The sequence below is a fragment of the Microcebus murinus genome, chromosome 16 (genome assembly GCF_040939455.1).
Source record: "Microcebus murinus isolate Inina chromosome 16, M.murinus_Inina_mat1.0, whole genome shotgun sequence".
Taxonomy (NCBI): domain Eukaryota; kingdom Metazoa; phylum Chordata; class Mammalia; order Primates; family Cheirogaleidae; genus Microcebus; species Microcebus murinus.
In genome coordinates, this window is record NC_134119.1 from 14754899 (window position 1) to 14770231 (window position 15333).

The 15333-nt window shown below is 37.4% G+C and overlaps 1 protein-coding gene across 1 annotated transcript in view; it reads right to left on the bottom strand.

Moving 5' to 3' along the window:
- The window catches only part of DSTN (destrin, actin depolymerizing factor), a 29848-nt gene extending 14562 nt beyond the window's left edge, over positions 1-15286 (bottom strand). Inside the window, exon 1 of the mRNA XM_012759534.3 lies at positions 15129-15286. Within this exon, the coding sequence (XP_012614988.1) occupies positions 15129-15131 (3 nt within the window). The 5' untranslated portion in view covers positions 15132-15286. The remainder of the gene's footprint in view (positions 1-15128) is intronic.
- Positions 15287-15333: the final 47 nt, after the last annotated feature.

Here is a 15333-nt window from a genome sequence, read left to right on the forward strand (position 1 = left end):
CCACCAAGAAGGAAAAAACCTTCAAACAAGTCAGAAAAATCATCTCAATAGCCAAAGTAGATGAGATTTAAAACAAACAAATAAACAAACAAAAAAAAACTCCTAGATTTAAAAAATGGAGTGGAGGAGGCAAAAGCAATCCAGGGATGATAGGCAAATAGTCCTATGCCATTAGTTTTCTTTCAATGGTTTGTCAAGCCCTGCCCTATCTCTAGCATCCTTTCCCACTTCTCCCTGACATGTACCCCTTGATTCCAGTCATGCACAACTCTTTACAATTCCCTGAATACACCATGCTCTCTTGTGATGCTTTACCTTCCTCCTCTTCACTTGTTATTCAAATCCTCCACGGTCAGCTCCAACATAACCTTCTCTGGAAAAGCAAATCCCTACTTGGCCCCAATCACCATCTCTAAATTACATGATCCTTCCATGTACAAACACATTTATTTCTATCATAGTATGATCTAGTACTGTGATTAACTGTTAGTTGAATCGCTCACCAGACTGTGCTTAAGAACTCTTAGTATCTTTATCAATCCCCCTGCCTAACACACATACACATAATCCCCCATCTACTCAGAATTGTGAAGCTAACTAAATAGTTACTTAATCAATAAAGGTTATATATTTTATTTAGTATTTGTTTTAAAACTTGTGGATATGTACTTTTTATTTTTAAAAATGTCTAGTATGTAAGCATCACTTAATTTCAAGATGAATGCTACATAAAAGACATTAATGCATATGTTAATCAACATGCAAAAAGCATGACCTTTATGTAGTCAATATCCTATAAAACAGTGGTTCCCAAGCTTTTTGGCACCAAGGACTGGTTTCATGGAAGACAATTTTTTCCACAAACCAGGGGTGGTTTCAGGATGATTGAAGCCATGGAAGACAATTTTTTCCACAAACCAGGGGTGGTTTCAGGATGATTGAAGCGCATTACTTTTACTGTGCATTCAAACCTCTCTGCTAATGATAATCTGTATTTGCAGCTGCTCCCCAGCGCTAACATCACTGCCTCAGCTCCACCTCAGATCATCAGGCATTAGATTCTCATGAGTGCACCACCTAGATCCCTCGTATGCACACTTTACAGTAGGGTTTGAGCTCCTATGAGAATCTAATGCCACTGCTGATCTGGCAGGAGGCGGAGCTCAGGTGGTGATGCAAGTGATGGGGAGTGGCTGTAAATACAGATGAAGCTTCTCTTGCTTGCCTGTCCACTGCTCACCTCCTGCTGTGCGGCTGGTTTCTGAAAAGGCCACAGACCAGTGCCACCACTGGCCCAGGGACTAGGGATTACAGCTATAAGATACATTTCAAAATTTCTGCAGTCATCAGCCTTGTTTTAGCCATTTGAGTCTGCAGTTGAAATAATTTTCAAAAAGCACTACGTACTTAATTAGATGTGTCTGTTAGCTTTATCCAAGGTAGAGAGAATGACTGTTTAAGGATTTGTCAATATTAGAAAAAGAAAAAAAAATCTTCACAATATTCTGCCTCATCCTTCACTAGGATAGGAAACAATTAAAATATACCCATCCACTGGGGAATGGAATAAAACTCATCAACAAAAAGGAACTGGTGATGCACAAATGTGTTATGCTAAGTGAAAAGAAATCAGACTTAAAGCGTATGACCATGTGATTCCATTTATATGGCATTCTTGCAAAGATAAAACTATAGAGATAAAAAACAGATCAGTGGTTGTTGGAGATGAGAGAATAGACTAATAGGAGAAATTTTTTGGAGTGAAGGAATTATTCTGTATTTCAATTATGGTAGTATTTACACAACTGTATACATTTGCCAAAACTTGGGAGAACTTACTAAAAAGGGTGAATTTCACTCTATGTAAATGATCCTGAATAGAAAAACTTATACATACATCTAATCTTTATTTCGAGTTTAAGAATATAAAAAATATTGTACTCCTCTTTGAGAAAGAGCATATTAAGCAAACACTAAGCTAAGGGTGAAAGATTTCTCTTGATTAAACAATCTTAGTTCTCTCTGGATGGTTAGCTAGCATGTCAACGAATATCAAACAGATGTGATGTTGTTGATTAACTGACCTACTTCTGTTTCCCCATAACACCGTTTCTAAGCCCTACCAATTCCTCCTTAAATGTGTATTTCTAATCTATTCCCACTCGTCTATTCTCAAGATCTCATATCATCCCCAAGATTAAAAATCTTTAATAATGCCCAAAAACCTTCAAAATAAAGTCCATATTTATTAACAGAACATAAAAACCCCTTTATTGTCTGAACCAACCTACTTTTCCAGATTCATCTTCTACCACAGTCAATCCTATTTAATACTCACTAATACCTTTCAGAAATCAATTTGGCCATTTATATAAAGACCCTTAAAATGATCCATACCCTTTGACCCAGTAATCCCACTTCTAGGAATTTATTCTGGAAAAATAACCTACATAATGATAAAAAGCAGACAGCAACCCAGATATCACCACTATACATCTTTGCAACCAAAAACCACTTGTACCACCTAAATCTACCAAAATAAAAAAATAAGTAAAATTTTAAAATGAAGAAAAAAAACCCAGACAGCCCAAATAAATAAAAAGAGTAGAACTGCAAAATAAATTATAGTATATCCACAGGATAGTTTTAATGTAGCTATTAAAACCGTATTTATGCAAAGTTTTTAATGACATGGGGAAATATTTATAATTTACCTTAAGTGAATAAAAAAGCAGGATATAAAGTTATATGTAATTCAATTATATAAAACATATAGAGAAAAAGAAATTCTACAATTTTATCTTTAACAGACGAAACATAACTGATTTTTATCTTCTCTCTAGTTTTCTGTATTTTCCAAGTTTTCACGATGGACATATTTTTTAAATTAGAAATACATACACACCCCTTTTTGATTCAGTGATTTTATATCTAGGACTCTATTTTGAAGAAAAAATGCAAATGCAGGAAAAGATTTATAAGCAAGATTATAAAGTATTTCTTATAATAAAAAAAAAAACAGGGATGATTTACTATCGCTATATATGTATGATATCATTAAACAATTTAAATAGTTTTTATAGATATATTTTACAATAAAATTCACCCACCAAAAGTGTAAGTTCAGTGGGTTTTAGTCACAAAGTTGTGCATCCATCACCAAAACCTAATTTTAGAACATTGTGAACACCACAAAAAGAAATCCCATACCCATTAGCAGTCACTCTTTCCTACTTCCACCCACCCCAGCCATAGCTAACCACTAATTTACTTTCTGTCTCTATGGCTCTACCTAATGCTCTACTAGACATTATATAAATGGAATTATAAAATATATAGTCTTTTGTGATTGGCTTCTTTTACTCAACATGCTTTCAAGATTCATCCATGTTGTAGCACATATTTCACTTCTTTTTATTGTCAAGTAATATTCCACTCTACAGATATACTACATTTTATCTATCCACTCATCAGCTGATAGACATTGGGTTGTTTCCACTTTTTGGCTAGTGTGAATAATGCTGCTATGAACCTTTGTGTACAAGTTTTTGTACGCATGTTTTCATTTTGCTTGGGTATGTAAATAGGAGTGAAATTGCTGGGTCATACAGTAGCTCCCAAGCTTAACTCTTTGAGGAATTGCTAAACTGTTTGAAGCACCATTTTACACTCCCACCAGCAATGTATGAGGGTTCCAACTTCACAGCCTTGCCAACATCTCTTAAAATCATCTTTTTATTATAGCTCATCTAGCAGGTATGAAGCAGTATCTCATTGTGGTTTTGATTTGCATTTGCCTCATGGCTAATAATGTTAAGAATGTTTTCATTGACTTATTGGCCATTTGCACATCTTTAGAGAAATGTCTAATCAAATCCTTTGTCCAAATGATTGGGCTTTTTATTGTTCAACTGTAAGAATCTTTTATATACTTTACATACAAGTTCCTTGTTAGATATATGATTTGCAAATATTTTCTCCCATTCTGTGAGTTGTCTTTTCACTTTCTTTTTTTTTTTTTTTGAGACAGAGTCTCACTTTGTTGCCCAGGATAGAGTGCGTGCCATGGCGTCAGCCTGGCTCACAGCAAACTCAAACTCCTGGGCTCAAGCAATCCTCCTGCCTCAGCCTCCCGAGTAGCTGGGACTATAGGCATGCACCATCATGCCCGGCTAATTTTTTTCTATATATTTTTAGTTGTCCAATTAATTTCTTTCTATTTTTAGTAGAGACGGGGTCTTGCTCTTGCTCGGGCTGGTTTTGAACTCCTGATCTCGAGCGATCCTCTCGCCTGGGCATCCCAGAGAGCTAGGATTACAGGCGTGAGCCACCACGCACGGCCTTTTACTTTCTTAATGTTCTCTGATGCACAAAGGTTTTTAATCCTAGTTAAGTCCAATTTATCTATTTTTTTGTCACTGTGCTTTTGGTGTCACTGCCTTGAAATGGTAAGAAAACTACCAACAAAATTGCCTAATGCAAGTTCACAAAGACTTATGCCTGTTTTCTTCTAGGAGATTTACAGCGTTAGCTCTTACACTTAGATCTATGATTCATTTTGAGTTAAATTTTGCATATAGGATGAAGCAGGGATCCAAATTCACTCTTTGCATGTGCAAATACAGTTGTTCCAGCACCATTTGTTGAAAACGGTATTTTCCCCCCACTGAACTAACTTGGTACTCTTACTACACTAGGACATATACTACATCTTACTACACTAGGACATATAACAAAGTTATATCCTTACAGATGAACTCAACTGTGTGAGAAAAATCTATATTGGCAGTCTCCAGATAATCACTCTCTCATTCCCTTATCTGCATTATAGTATTATTAAAATCTGTATTTTATTCATTTTTTACTTATTTCATAAATAAAATGAACGTATACTTTGTAGGGACAGGGACTTTGTTGTGTATACTGTTGAATCTCCAGAGGCCTACAACAGTACTTGGTTCCAAGAAGGCACCTAATAATTATTTATTGGAAGAATGAGTATGAATGTGTGTGTGTATGTATGTATATGTATTTATTTATTTAGAATGGCTTGAAAGAAAATGCCCCAAATGTTAATACTTTGTTTGGAATTGCTATTAAAACTAAGTTTTTCCTCATGTTCTAGGATGAACATACATTAGTCTTATAATCAGCTACAAAATTAAGGTATTTTAAATATTTGTAAAACTTCTGGATCAATTTTTTATTCTTCAAAGTTCTAAGAACCTCAATTTTTGCCAAACTATTTTGGCTTCTTTTACAGGTCCCCAAGCATAACGACACCATCAAATACCTAGTAGCTGAAGTCTCAATCTTAGGAGTCATCCTTTATAATCTTTCTTTCCCTTATGCCACACAACCAAATTATTAGTAAGTCCTTCCAGCTCTTTGGATGTGGGGGTACCAAAATATATATCCAATCTAACCACCTCTTACTATCTCCACTATTAACAAATTTTAATCGAAGCCACCACCATCTATTGTCTGAATAATAGCAATAGTTTCTTAATTGGTTTTTGCCCCATTTGTAAATCTCCACACATCAGTCATAGGGATAACTCACATCTCATATTACTACTTAACACCTCCCCAACATCACACACCCAATGGCTTCCTGATGTCATCAGAATAAAATTCAAATTCCTTATCTTTGGCCTAATGACACTTTCGGGTCTAGTTCTTGCCTACAATCCATTTTCTACTTATTTCTCCCTTGTTCACTGAATTGTAACCACACAAGCCTTTTCTGTCCCTGGCTATGTCAAGCTCATTCTCTTCTCAAGAGCTTTCTACTTGGAGTTCCTTCTGCCCTAAATGTTCTTTACATAACTAGCCCTTTCTTGCTATGCAAGCCTTACCTCCAAAGTCACCTATAAGAGGTCCTCCCTAACAATCCTAACTAAAGTAGCAACTCTTCTAGTCCTCCCTATTGACTACCTTATTTTCTTCATATCACTTACCACTATCTGACATGACTTTGTCTTTTTTGCCTCTTTCTCCATATTAGAATGTAACTTCCAAGTGGAAAGAACTTTATTTTTCTGCTCTATATCCTAGTACATGGATCCTATTTTTAGCATGTAATAACAGTTATATGCTAGTTTGGGGCATATAACAATACCTCAAATTTCTGTTTAATAAATGATTGCTATTATAAACATTGAGGACAATGCAGAACTGTGTGATTCTTCAGTAATTACTTCAGAAAAAATATAAGAGTGGAAGACAAGATATTCTTACATCAAGAATCAAGTCACCTGAAAAATCAAATAGGAACTTTGAACTATTCTAAAGATATATCCTTAATTAAGTAGAGATAACATGGAATACTATATGATTAATGCTACACCACCAGCAAGATCTCCATGCTTTGACAGCCCAGGAAATTAGTGATTCTGCAAGAGGAGAGATGACTATAGAAGTTATCATGTCAGGGAGGTCTCCCCAGAGTTGACCCTTCAAGGATAACCTGCCCTTTGAACAGCCAGGCAAGAATCCCTTTTCAAAGACTTAAATAAGTGATTTTGGCTTTTTCCATTCAGATAGCAAGTGACAAAAAAAGACTAGTAATCTAATTAGATCTAAGGTTAACACTATTTAATATTATTATTTTAGCCAACATTGATAAACACTTTACTACATGCCAGGCACTACTTTAAACTAGTTATATGCATCACTCATATTGTTGCGATGGTAGGTACAATTATCAGTCCCATTTGGAAGAATGATGAAATTGAGGCACAGAACAGTAAGTTACCTAAGGTTATCATAGACTTAGTAACTGGCAGAGCCAAGATTCAAAAAGCACAGAAGCCAGACTCTGAGCCTGCGCTCTTAACCACTTGTCAGTATCGTTTAACAGAAAGGATAATCACATCTACCTCATTGGGTTACTATAAGGATGGATTGAGAGATAAAGTAACACAATGCTTGTCATAATAGTAAATACTTACAAGTTATCTAAGACAGTATTACTTCTTATTTTTTCATTTGTTATGCCTTCACGTACTTTTATATGATTCAGATGCCTCAATGAGCATCTAATTCTATTCAGTTTCATTTTTAAGGAAAGGAAGGGAACGGACATTATTGAGGGCTTTCTGTATGCCAGAATCATCTTAAAGGTATTACTCTACTAATACCTGCCTTATCTATCTTGAAGGATTTTCACTTGTAAGACTCAAATTAAATTATAATGCAGTATACAAAGAAGAGGTATTATTCAATTAGTTCAATGCTTAAAACTCAATTTCCATTGCATTAAAAAAAGGTATATAGGAATAGAAAGTATAAAAATTAAAATAATCCATATCCATGTAAACCTATCCTTTGTCATAATTAAGAATGCCCTCTCATTCTTTGAATAACATCTGTGCTGGCCTGCTAAGAGAGAGGTATCTTGCTATTGAAATGTACAAACCCTGCCAGGCATGGTGGAACGTGCCTATAGTCCCAGCTATTTGGGAGACTGAAGCAGGAGGATAGCTTGAGTCCAGGAGTTCTGGGTTTTAGTGCACTCGGCCAATCAGGTGACTGCACTAAGTTTGGCATCAACATGGTGACCTCCCATGAGTAGGGGGACCACCATGTTGCCTAAGGAGGGGTGAACAGGTCCAGGTCAGAAATGGAACAGATCAAAACTCCTGTGCTGAAATGTATAAACCCCATCTTAAAAGCACTCAACAGTCTAGTTTCACAAAACATCCTAATAAGTGCTACAAAATAAATTCATATGCTAGCTTAAACATGTGTAGAACTGCAGAGAATCAGGTTAGCTGGTACTCATACTAACTTCCCATTACAAATTAAATAGGCCACTCCACAAAGTCTAAGCCTGGTCCAATAAAGTGGCCACTAACCACATGCATTTTATAAAGTGAGTCCTTTAAATGTGGCTAGTGGGACTGAGGAACTGTATTTTTAACCTTATTTCATTTTAATTAAATTTAAAAACTGATTCTTAACACCATTAATAGAAAACTTATAAATATATCTGAAGCAACTTTGGTAGATGAATCTACTTTTTCAATTGTAAATTTTATGGTATCTAAATACATATCAAATATTTCCAATGGAAATCTGGCATCTGAATTGATGTGCTTTTAGGGCAAAACATAACATTGGATTTTAATTTTTATGAAAAAAGAATATAAAATTTCTCAATTTTTATATTCACTAAGTGTTGGTATAATATTGTGGATATACTGGTTTAAATAAATTTCACCTTTAAAAAAAATTTTTAATAGGGCCACTAGAAAATTTAAAAGTACATACATAGCTTACATTTAATTTCTATTCGACAACATTGGTCTAAAAGAGCAAACATTCCTATAACTAGAGTGTTGCTCTGAAGAGTCTTACAATGATTTGAAAATTCCTCAAAGCTCCTGAGCTTGAATAACTGACTTCCAGAATAAGTTGGAAGAGTCTTACCAGTATTTGCCTGTGCTTTAGCATTAAATCTGTTATTACGAGTTAAGTATCCCTTACCCAAAATGCTTGGGACCAGAAGTGTTTCGAATTTTGGAATATATGCATATACACAATGTGATACCTTGGGGATGGAACCCAAGTATAAACACAAAATTCATTTATGTTTCATATATAGCCTTAGCTTGAAGGTAACTTCATACAATATTTTTAATAAATTTTGTACATGAAACAATTCTGACTGCAATTATCTAATAAGGTTAGATGTGGAATTTTCCACTTCTGGTGTCATGGCACTCAAAAGGTTCAGACTTTGGAGCATTTTGGATTTTTGGATTAGGGATGCTCAATATATACAAGAAAATACCAACAAAAATGTGAACCAATTAAAAATAAATGCTAATTACATTTATAAGCTGTTTTCTGAAAATAAGCCAAGATAGGAATATGGGTAAGAAATTCATTTTTGCTTTTCTGTGATAAGGCAAAAAGAAATAAAAACCTAAAAAGTAATGCAAAAATATTGAAAGGACTAACCAGTCTTCCTTTGATGTGATTCAAAAGCACAAACACAATGACAAATGACCTTTCATCTATAGTATGAAATTAAGTTTCTATGTTTCAAGCACTCATCTATGCTTTGCTGTAACAGAACAAGTTCTCAGCCTTTTCACACCTTTAACTAGAGATGAAATTGTTCATTTTAAAACTTTAATTGCATTTTTTACCAAAAATCAATTGCTTTTTAAAACTCTACATACAAATTGGTTCTTCAATTTTAACTTAAGCAAATTATGGAATAAGCAGCATGTAAGCATTACAATGTCAGCTACTATAAAACTAATCTTAGAGCTAAGAAGCACTCTAGACTAAAAACTATTCAACTCAACAGGGGTCCTTGCACAGCAATTTTCATGTTCAAAGCATTACTGAGACGCATGAACCTTATGTTCATGTTTTTAAGTCTGTACCTCTCTGAATGGAAAATATCAAGAAAAACAAATAGGAGATAGCTCAGAAGCACAATTCCAAGTGAAAACTCACTTCTAACATCAGTGCACAGGGACAGCAGAAAAGTTGTGGCTGAAATATTTCTGAAGCATTAGGTATATATCTTTCATAGATAATCTAGAGAGGAATATTATGCTACAAGGGAAGTAAGCTCAAGATACTTTGACAATCTACTTATTTTATACGGTCTGTGGTTTACATATGCAAATAGCAATGCAATAAAGAGACTAGATCTAGTTACTTAGACTATAGTGCTGCTTTGTTAAATTCAGTTTTTCAAGAGTTGCAAGATTTTTTTCAAATTTCAAGTGTGGTATGCTTCACCTCAAAGTATTTATCACTGAAAAAATAAATTATAAAGCTACATTAACATAAAAACAAAAAAGTCAGGCCGGGCGCGGTGGCTCACGCCTGTAATCCTAGCACTCTGGGAGGCCGAGGCGGGCGGATTGCTCGAGGTCGGGAGTTCGAAACCAGCCTGAGTGAGACCCCGTCTCTACTAAAAATAGAAAGAAATTAATTGACCAACTAAAAGTATATATACAAAAAATTAGCTGGGCATGGTGGCGCGTGCCTGTAGTCCCAGCTACTCGGGAGGCTGAGGCAGGAGGATCGCTTGAGCCCAGGAGTTTGAGGTTGCTGTGAGCTAGGCTGACGCCATGGCACTCACTCTAGCCTGGGCAACAAAAGTGAGACTCTGTCTCAAAAAAAAAAAAAAACAAAAAAGTCATGGTTATTTGTTTTGTATGTTTGTTTTTTAGACTTTTTTAAGAGAAGTCTTAGGTTGGCAGCAAATTTGAGCAGACAGTACAACAGAGTTCCCATATATACCCTGTGTGTTTGGTTTTAATGTTTTGGATAAATGAACTGCCTAGGAAAGAGAAAGGAATAAGTATAAAGTCCATGGCACTTGGCAAAGAAGGAATTTTATCCTTAATCACTTTACATTCTACCGCTACCAGAAGCCTAAAAACAGCAGGTGGCTAGAATCCACAAAGTACTGAACCTCTCTTAGCAGCTTAGGAGGCCTGGAAAGAAATGTATGTAGCAGAGGAGAGGAATATTATTAGTCCTCAGTATGAAGTTCCGGCATTGTGACAATCACGTTCTTGTTGATTTTTTTAAATGCTGGACTTACTTCATGGCTCCACAAATAAGCTTAGATGAAGACATAATGAGTATTTACATAATGTCAGGTTTACAGAATGCCACATTCAAAAACATAACATGAAATAAACATATGAAAATGTCAACTCACTGCTAATCAGAAAAATGCAAATTAAAATAATAAGAAACCATTTCACACCCATCACATTGGCAAAAGTTTTATGGTATTTTTCATAACACCAAGTGGTGAAAGGAAATGGAGAAACAGGCTGTAGATGATGGGATGCAAACTAGAAAAAACTAGTAGAAAATATATATGTATGTCCTCCAACTCAGGGCTTTTAGATATAGATATATATATATATATTCTTGCTAGATATATAGCAAGGAGAGATACACACTGGGGGGGGGTGAAAAGTAATACAAGGTAAGATACAGCATGGTAATCACCTATCATAAAAACAGTTTAAGTAGACCAAAAAGTAAAAAGAGCAGAAAATTGGGGAAATTTCCAAACACCTATCAATAGGTGAAAGGATAAACTTGTATAGCCACACAATGGAATACTATTCAGCAGTTAAAGAACCAATTAAAAAAATTAGTGACACATGCCTGGGAGGCTGAAGCAGAAGGATCCCTTGAGCCCAGGAGTTTGAGGTTGCAGTGAGCTATGATGATGACACTACACTCTAGCCCAGGCAACAGAGCAAGATCCTGTCTCAAAATAAATAAATTAAAGAACTAGAACTACAGCTAAAACCAAAAACTCACCTCCTCAAAAAACCCATAAAGTTTAATTTTTTTCAAAGAGCTACAAAAAATACCTGAAGCATAACATTTATATAAATTTTAAAAACACATCAAGGCAATATACATTATTAAGAATACATTATCATGGACATGTAGGCAGGCCAAAAATATAAAAATAAAAATATTTTTAAAAAGGATATATTATCTATAGCTGAAAGTATGGAAATAGCAATGAAAATGAAATATATTAATTTCAGGTGAGCATGTTTAATTTTACCTGACTCCTGTGCACCTGGAAAGCAGTGATGTTATGCAATCCACCCCCATCATTTTGTGCTCTGGGAAACAGGTAACTGAAAAGGACTGGCCTGTAGCATATACTCAGATAAAGAAATTAGAAATGTTCTCCTAATTGCAATTGCCATCTTCTTAATTGGCATATTATGTCTTTGACACAAGAGTGGTTATCTCTGGGGAGGGAAGGGAATGGGATGAGGAAGACATATATTTAGCTGTTACAGTAACATAAAAATCTGAAATAAGGCAAAAAGTTAACTTTTTATTACCAGAAAGAAATTTGTTATTCTGTATACTTTCCTCCTTAAAATGTTTCAAAATTGGCCAGGCACGGTGGCTCAAGTCTGTAATCCTAGCACTCTGGGAGGCTGGGGCCGAGGTGGGTGGATTGCTCAAAGTCAGGAGTTCGAAACCAGCCTGAGCAAGAGCGAGACCCTGTCTCTACTATAAATAGAAAGAAATTAATTGGCCAACTAATATATATTTAAAAAAAAAAATTAACTGGGCATGGTGGCGCATGCCTGTATTCCCAGCTACTGGGGAGGCTGAGGCAGCACGATTGCTTGAGTCCAGGAGTTTGAGGTTGCTGTGAGCTAGGCTAACGCCATGGCACTCACTCTAGCCTGGGCAACAAAGTGAGACTCTGTCTCAAAAAAAAATGTTTCAAAATTAATGTTTAAGTTATTTTAAAGCTTGATATGAGTCAGAAAAAGTGATTTCTCACAAGTCAATTAATCCTTTACAAGCTGTTTTTTCATATGTTAAACAGGTACATAAACACATGCCCAACCTACTTCACTGGTTGTTTTAATTGAAAGTATTTTTGCTAATGACTGTGGTAGAATACAATAGTAATTCCTAAGCCAATTAACTCAGTTTGTTGGAGCAAAGTTCAGATTAAGGTAAAGTTAAGGGCTTATCATACAGACCTTTGAATTCTATTTCCCCGGCAAGACTACATTCCTACTTTCCAGACAGCCATATAGTTAAGCTGAAAATGCACACTTTGGTTACAAAAGGAGGTAGGCAAGTCTACCTGTGATATCTCAATCCATACTCAATAGAACTACTGAGCAAATAACCCTAGGAACTTGATGGTGAGCTGGTAAATAATCTTTGTATAAGGAAGCTGGCACACCCAGTACACACACACACACAACTTTTGTTTGATATGTGTAAATGTAGTTCAAGGAGGCAGACTTTTTGTTTTTATTTTTGGCAACACGAAATCTCATCCTAAAGTGCCCAGGATGATGATTTTTTGAGTTGGTTTCAAATTGCTTTATTTCAAGTGCTTCTAGAAGATTTGGTGCGTATCAGGAAGTGATTCTGCTAATTTAAAACAAATCCATCAGCAGTTAAAATTTAACATTAAAAAGAAACTTGGAACGAAGCATCTAACCTGGGATAAGAACCACAGTATTTTCTAATTGCTGGACTGAATTAAGATGCTCCTGTGCTCAAAAAGCTAAATAGAAAACCAATCTTTAAAAATGGGCCGGGCGTGCTGGCTCACGCCTGTAATCCTAGCACTCTTGGGAGGCCACGGCCAGTGGATCGCTCAAGGTCAGGAGTTCGAAACTCAGCGAGACCCCATCTCTACTAAAAACAGAAAGAAACTAATTGGCCAACTAAAAATATATAGAAAAAATTAGCTGGGCATGGTGGCCCATGCCTGTAGTCCCAGTATTCGGGAAGCTGAGGCAGGAAGATCACTTGAGCCCAGGAGTTTAAGGTTGCTGTGAGCTAGGCTCAGGCAACAGAGTGAGACTCTGTCTCAAAAAAAAAAAAAAAAAAAAAAAAGGGTCAGTCTATATTTCGAATTCTCATTCTAAACAAGAGTAGTTTGTAAGGTCTTCCTGACCTTCATAAGGCCAACAAGTTTAAAATGTATTTGGAATCAGCTCAGCTTTATTTCTACCTCTCCCTGCCAATACCAGAAAATATAACACACTCTTCCTTTATTTGAATGTACAGAAGAACAGAAGTTAAAGTTTAACTGAAACTAATCATTTAACTGAAGTTAAAATGTTTGGCCCTATTTTCAAATAGAAAAATAAAGCGTATTAGCAACTCAAAAAAACCAGAATGTCAAATCAGAAGACCCCAGAACAGGCTCCAGTCCACTTTAAAGCACTTTCACAGAGTGGATGGTCTTAAACGTATCAGAACTCAAAGCCCTTAGATTTTTCAGTATAAAGTAGTATATACATCTAAAATCTTAAAGAGGTTAAAAAGACTTAAGGTGCTAAGCCTTTGTAGCTTACAGCATTAAACCAAACAAGAACCAAAAACTGAAAAATATCGAATCTCTATTACATATCTTCAGTCATCAAAAAACCACCTGTTAATCTTTTTCTTTCCCTAAAGAGCCAGCCTGCATCTTCATGAAAGTGGTAATACCTCAAGAAAACCAAAACTGTAATTCAGTGAAGTCTGTATGCAGATAAGCTATTACCAACTGCTTCCAGGCAGACAGATGCACTAACAGTGTAATATTTCTAGCAAAGTCTGGTAAGGCTTTGCCTGCAAATCATTGACCAAAAATGGTAACAGTCCGTGCAGACTACAGAAAATGACAAAATGTTCTACCTGATCTGATCCCCTGGCTGAGAATACTGTTTCACAGCACGTTAGAGTGACAGTTTAGATAGGGAAAAACATGTAAATTAAGCAAAATGTCCATCATACAGAAAATACTGGGCAGAATCTATTTACTTTTTAGTGACCTCAGTAAATTAACTGACTTTTTAAATGCTCTGAAATTTGCTTGTATTGGCATACCAGCATCATGCTCATACCCTACACACTAAGTTCTGGTAGAACCAAACTGTTTACAGGTAAAATAAAATTTCTAACCATACATGGACAAATTGGACAGGAGAGGGTTAAAAGAGGCACTGCCACGCTTGACAAGCACAATGAGAGTGCTGCTGAAAGCTGATTGCCAGATTAAAAAAAAAAGAAGAAACAAAGCGGCTGCAAGGCTACCCAGTTCTACATCACGCCAGGGTCACGCTCGGTGGCGAGCATTCTACCCTCTAGGATGGTTCAGTAAAGGCCTTAATTTCCTTATTGAGATGGACAGACCTCAAGGACCGAAACGCAAACGAGTCCCTGGCCGCTTCAGCGCCAGCTTTCGGGAAACCCGCGCCAGCCAGACTGCCGCCGGATTCCGACGCGCTCCCGCCCGCGAGACTGCAGACCCCGGGATCTACTTACTCCACAGTGGGGGTGCTCGGCCCGGGCCAGTCATGCCGAGGCCCGGCGGAGGCACGGCGGAGGCCACGCTCCGGGGCACCGGCCTCGCAGCAACTGGGAGCGACGCAGCGGCCGGGGATCCGCCCCGGGGCTCCGAGGCCCAGTGGAGCCGGCACAAGCCCGAGCCCATGCTCCGCCCGGAGACTGCAGCCCGGCCCGGGTCCCTGCCTCGGCCGGGCGCGGCTCGCCCTCCAGAGCCCCGACTCCGCGGCGCCCCGGAGATACGGCGCCCAGGCCGCCTCAACCCCCCAGTCGGGCTCCCTCCGACTCACCATTTTCGCCGCGGTGGTCGCAGGGACGCAGGGGAGGGAGCCGGCGGGCGCGGAGACTGCAGAGCGTCCTCCTCACAGCTGCGGGCCGAGAGACCGAGCGCGGAGCTGACGCGGCGGCGCAAGTCTAACAAGGGGCGGGCGCGCCTCGGGCCGAAGCGCGGCTGCGCACGTCACGCACCGCCCGCCGTTGCTACGCAACCGGTCG